The following is a 3,612-nucleotide window of genomic DNA, read 5'->3' on the forward strand; positions in this document are numbered from 1 at the left end:
TTGGAGACATAGTAAGTACTTTGAATATTCACAAAACTTAAGTATACATTGGACTTAAAGAGTTGAACCACGATTATGAAAGGCTCCCCATCATCTTGTTGGAGGTGTGGAACCACTTGGTCAACCAATTTCCCAAACAATATATATTTAATTTTTGTTTCCCAGAAAGAAACACATACAAAGTCCCTCAAAAGATTTTTTCACAATTTAGACCCATCATAAGCCTGATCTAAATAATTGAAAACCATAACAAAATTTACACCTAGAATACAGTACACATATTAAACATTATCTAGGTCTTCTAACTGTAGCGCAATACGCTTGCTTTCCTGACCCATCCAGGTAATCATGTTCCTGGCCTCCTCCTTTCCAACAACCTCTCCTATGTAATCTGCATTCCACAATATATACGTTTAAATATAAAGCTATATAAAAGTTCCTAATTATAGCAGAGACTGAAAAGCATTATAAGAATTGTAACTTACCAAATAATAGATTTTCATCACTTGGACCATTTTCCTCAAGTTCAGCAAATGAACGAAAGTTGAATGGGTTAAAAGTGAAAGTTTTAATGGGTAAGACTACCACCTCAGTCTTTGTATAAAAGCTAAGCATGTACTTATGTGGAGTTGTCCTAACCTTGCCATTGTTAATTTTGACAATAAAATTTTGCATACTATAAACAACATTCTCTTTTATCTTGTGCTTGGAAAATTCCAAGCCAGGCTTGCAAATGGTTGCATGAATTCTATCACCTTGCATCATATTTTCAAACACAATGAACAAAAGTTATTTACCAACCACTTTAAAAGAAAATGCAATATAAAATAACTACTTATCCAATACCTTCTCAACTTGCAGAACCAGCTACAAGTTAAAGATCTCATTCTCGTTCCACTGGCTATAAAACTCATATAATCGAGCAACCCCCACAACCAAAGACCAAGAGAGCTTGGTAGGATTGATATCTCTAATGAAATTTGTCTTTCCAGCCATTTTTTAAAATACAAAAAAGTTGCAAACACAAGCTTTATCTGGGAAAAATAATAATGTTTTTCAATATTTTCTATATACGGCATTGCGTCCTAATATTTATACACATTTTTCCTCTCTCCATCACAACAAGGATGAGCGGGAAAATCTGCTTTATCAACCTTATAGATGTTAACATGTGCGTGGAGGTTTTCTGCTTGTATATAGATTTCAAATTTGAAAGGGCCTCAACTCAAGGAAGCCGTGAAGGTAGCAATTTCCTTGCAGGAGATACTGTAGCAACCTCGTTCACCAGGAACCGCCATGATAGAACCTTTTTAGTAGGGCTGCACACGGATCGGATCGGATATAGCCTAAAATTCTATCTGATCCGCACTGCACTCATCGGATCGGACCGGATCAGATATCGGGTATATCCGCATAATTTAAAAAAGAACTATTTTAAGATTCTATTTGGCTATTTTGAGAAAAAAATATCCGTAAAATTCATTTTTCACTTGTTTAAGCCTATTTACTCCTAAAATATTATCAATAAAAGTGCTCTTGAATAACAAAAAAAAAATAATAACACAAGATTTAAGTTTAATTATTCTAAGTTGAAGTACAACATAAAAAATTAAAAACAAGATATCATAAAATTCATAAAACAACACACTAAAATTCATATCATATTAGGGTTTACTTTCTTAAACTATGCTATTTATATGAGACGTGCGGATTTGCGGATCAGATCCGCAGATATCACTACTAAATCCGCAATCCGATCCTACCAAAGTGCGGATCGGATCTGATGATCCGCATATCCACAAAATTCGGAACGGATGCGGATAATTACCGCGGATATGCGGATATTATCCGATCCATGTGCATCCCTACTTTTTAGGAGGGAAGACAGTAGCAACCTCGTTCACTGGGATGCTATATCCTTCAAAAGCCCCCCTCACCTTATGCCAATTTCTGTTTGGATGGGAACACTGTCCTCAGAGGATTGCACGAGGCTACTTATGTGGAGTTGGTGAGATTAGTTTTAATATTAGCTTGGGCAGGTGTCGACTATGCGGTTGACATGCATCTTCATGTCCATGGAGGGACCCTATTGTTTAATCGTGATGTGTCGTCAACAAGGATGATGGCTACTGAGTTGTGTTTTTGAAGGGAACATTGTTCGTGTGAATTTTGGGATTGTTCATTAGTTGTGTTCTCTCCTAAGCTTGCCCAAGTGTCATCACTGAGAAGGGTTTACTTATTACCTATTGTTGGAGGGAACATTATAGCCTTGTGGTGACGTGTCATTGTGAAGAAAGCCAGGTTTTAGAGGGAACACTATTCCTACGCTTCATGGACTAACTGCATAAGTACTATGTATTAAAATTGCATCTATTGTCTAATACTAACAAGAGGCCCGCGCATACGTGGGTGAGTGATTGAGTTTGTGCAATTAATAACAAAGATATGAGAGGAACACATAGAAGTTGAATAATGATATGTTTGTCATATTCATATATTCGGCTTAGAAATATGATCACAATGATGTAACTAATAATCCTGAATCATATATTAAGTAAACATGCTTAATTAAGATGAATATATAGTAAGAGAAGGAAGATTGGTTCTTGAAGCAAAAGTTCACATTTCTCATGCCAGAATTTGATAGCTGTGCTGCAATAAATTGAAAAACACTAAGTGAGTTTACAAATTAATAATGTGTGTAACATATAAATACAATGATAAGGATAAAGCATGGTCAAAATTTAAAAACAAAATATTAAGACATAAATAAGTAAGAAATAGTTAAAGAAAGAATTCAGAGGAATTGAGAATATGATCTTTACGAATTGTGTGTGACACAATATGCCAAAATCAAATAGTTCTGAAAATGTCATGATAAACGACATTGTTGATTTCAGTGTAATTGTTTGAATCGTCATGAGAAATAACAACCTTCAATCCATATTTGTTAGTAACTCTTGAGACTGCAACATATAATTGGCCATGTGTGAATACTGGCTGTTTAAGGAGTAACCCAACATAATCCAATGATCGTCCCTGGCTTTTATTTATAGTCATGGCATATGAGAGCATTAAAGGAAATTGCCTTCATTGAAACTTAGATGACAATTTTGTATCCGAAAGAGTTAATGTCATCCTAGGTATGAAAACCTTTTACCAATGTTACATTCTGATAAGACTTCTGCTTCGATAACTTTGTTGCCAAGCCTTGTGATAACTAATCTAGTACCATTACAAAGGCCTGCTGAATATCAATATTTTTAATAAGCATAACAGGATACTCTTGTTTAAAGCAAAGCTCATGATTTGGAAGTTCGGGAGATTTAATAGTTGCCAAAAATTTGGAGTGTCCATTGATGCCAGAATGTCTGTGTAAACTCCAGTTAATTAATGAATAATTAACTAATAAATTAATTATAAGCCAAGGAGATTAAGAAATTAAAATTTATAATTTGAGAAAGTGAAAATAATTAGAATACGAATTAAAATGCTAATCTTAAAGGTTTTGCCCCAAAATTTGGCCAACAGACTAAAACAAGTGAACCGGGCCCAAATGAGCCCAAGCCCATATATATAACTCTCTAACTTGACACAATTCACCACCCAAAC

General features: G+C 34.7%; 1 protein-coding gene across 1 annotated transcript; it reads right to left on the reverse strand.

Annotated features, from left to right (window-relative positions):
- Positions 1–281: 281 nt before the first annotated feature.
- Positions 282–765, reverse strand: LOC148547471 (uncharacterized). Its single transcript, XM_088495456.1, has 2 exons — positions 486–765; positions 282–391 (listed from the first exon to the last, which is right to left on the reverse strand). The coding sequence occupies exons 1-2, from the start codon at positions 763–765 to the stop codon at positions 282–284; spliced, it is 390 nt and encodes a 129-aa protein (XP_088351582.1).
- Positions 766–3,612: the final 2,847 nt, after the last annotated feature.

Source organism: Arachis ipaensis, chromosome B8 (genome assembly GCF_059453495.1).
Source record: "Arachis ipaensis isolate K30076 ecotype BB chromosome B8, ASM5945349v1, whole genome shotgun sequence".
In the NCBI taxonomy this organism is placed as follows: domain Eukaryota; kingdom Viridiplantae; phylum Streptophyta; class Magnoliopsida; order Fabales; family Fabaceae; genus Arachis; species Arachis ipaensis.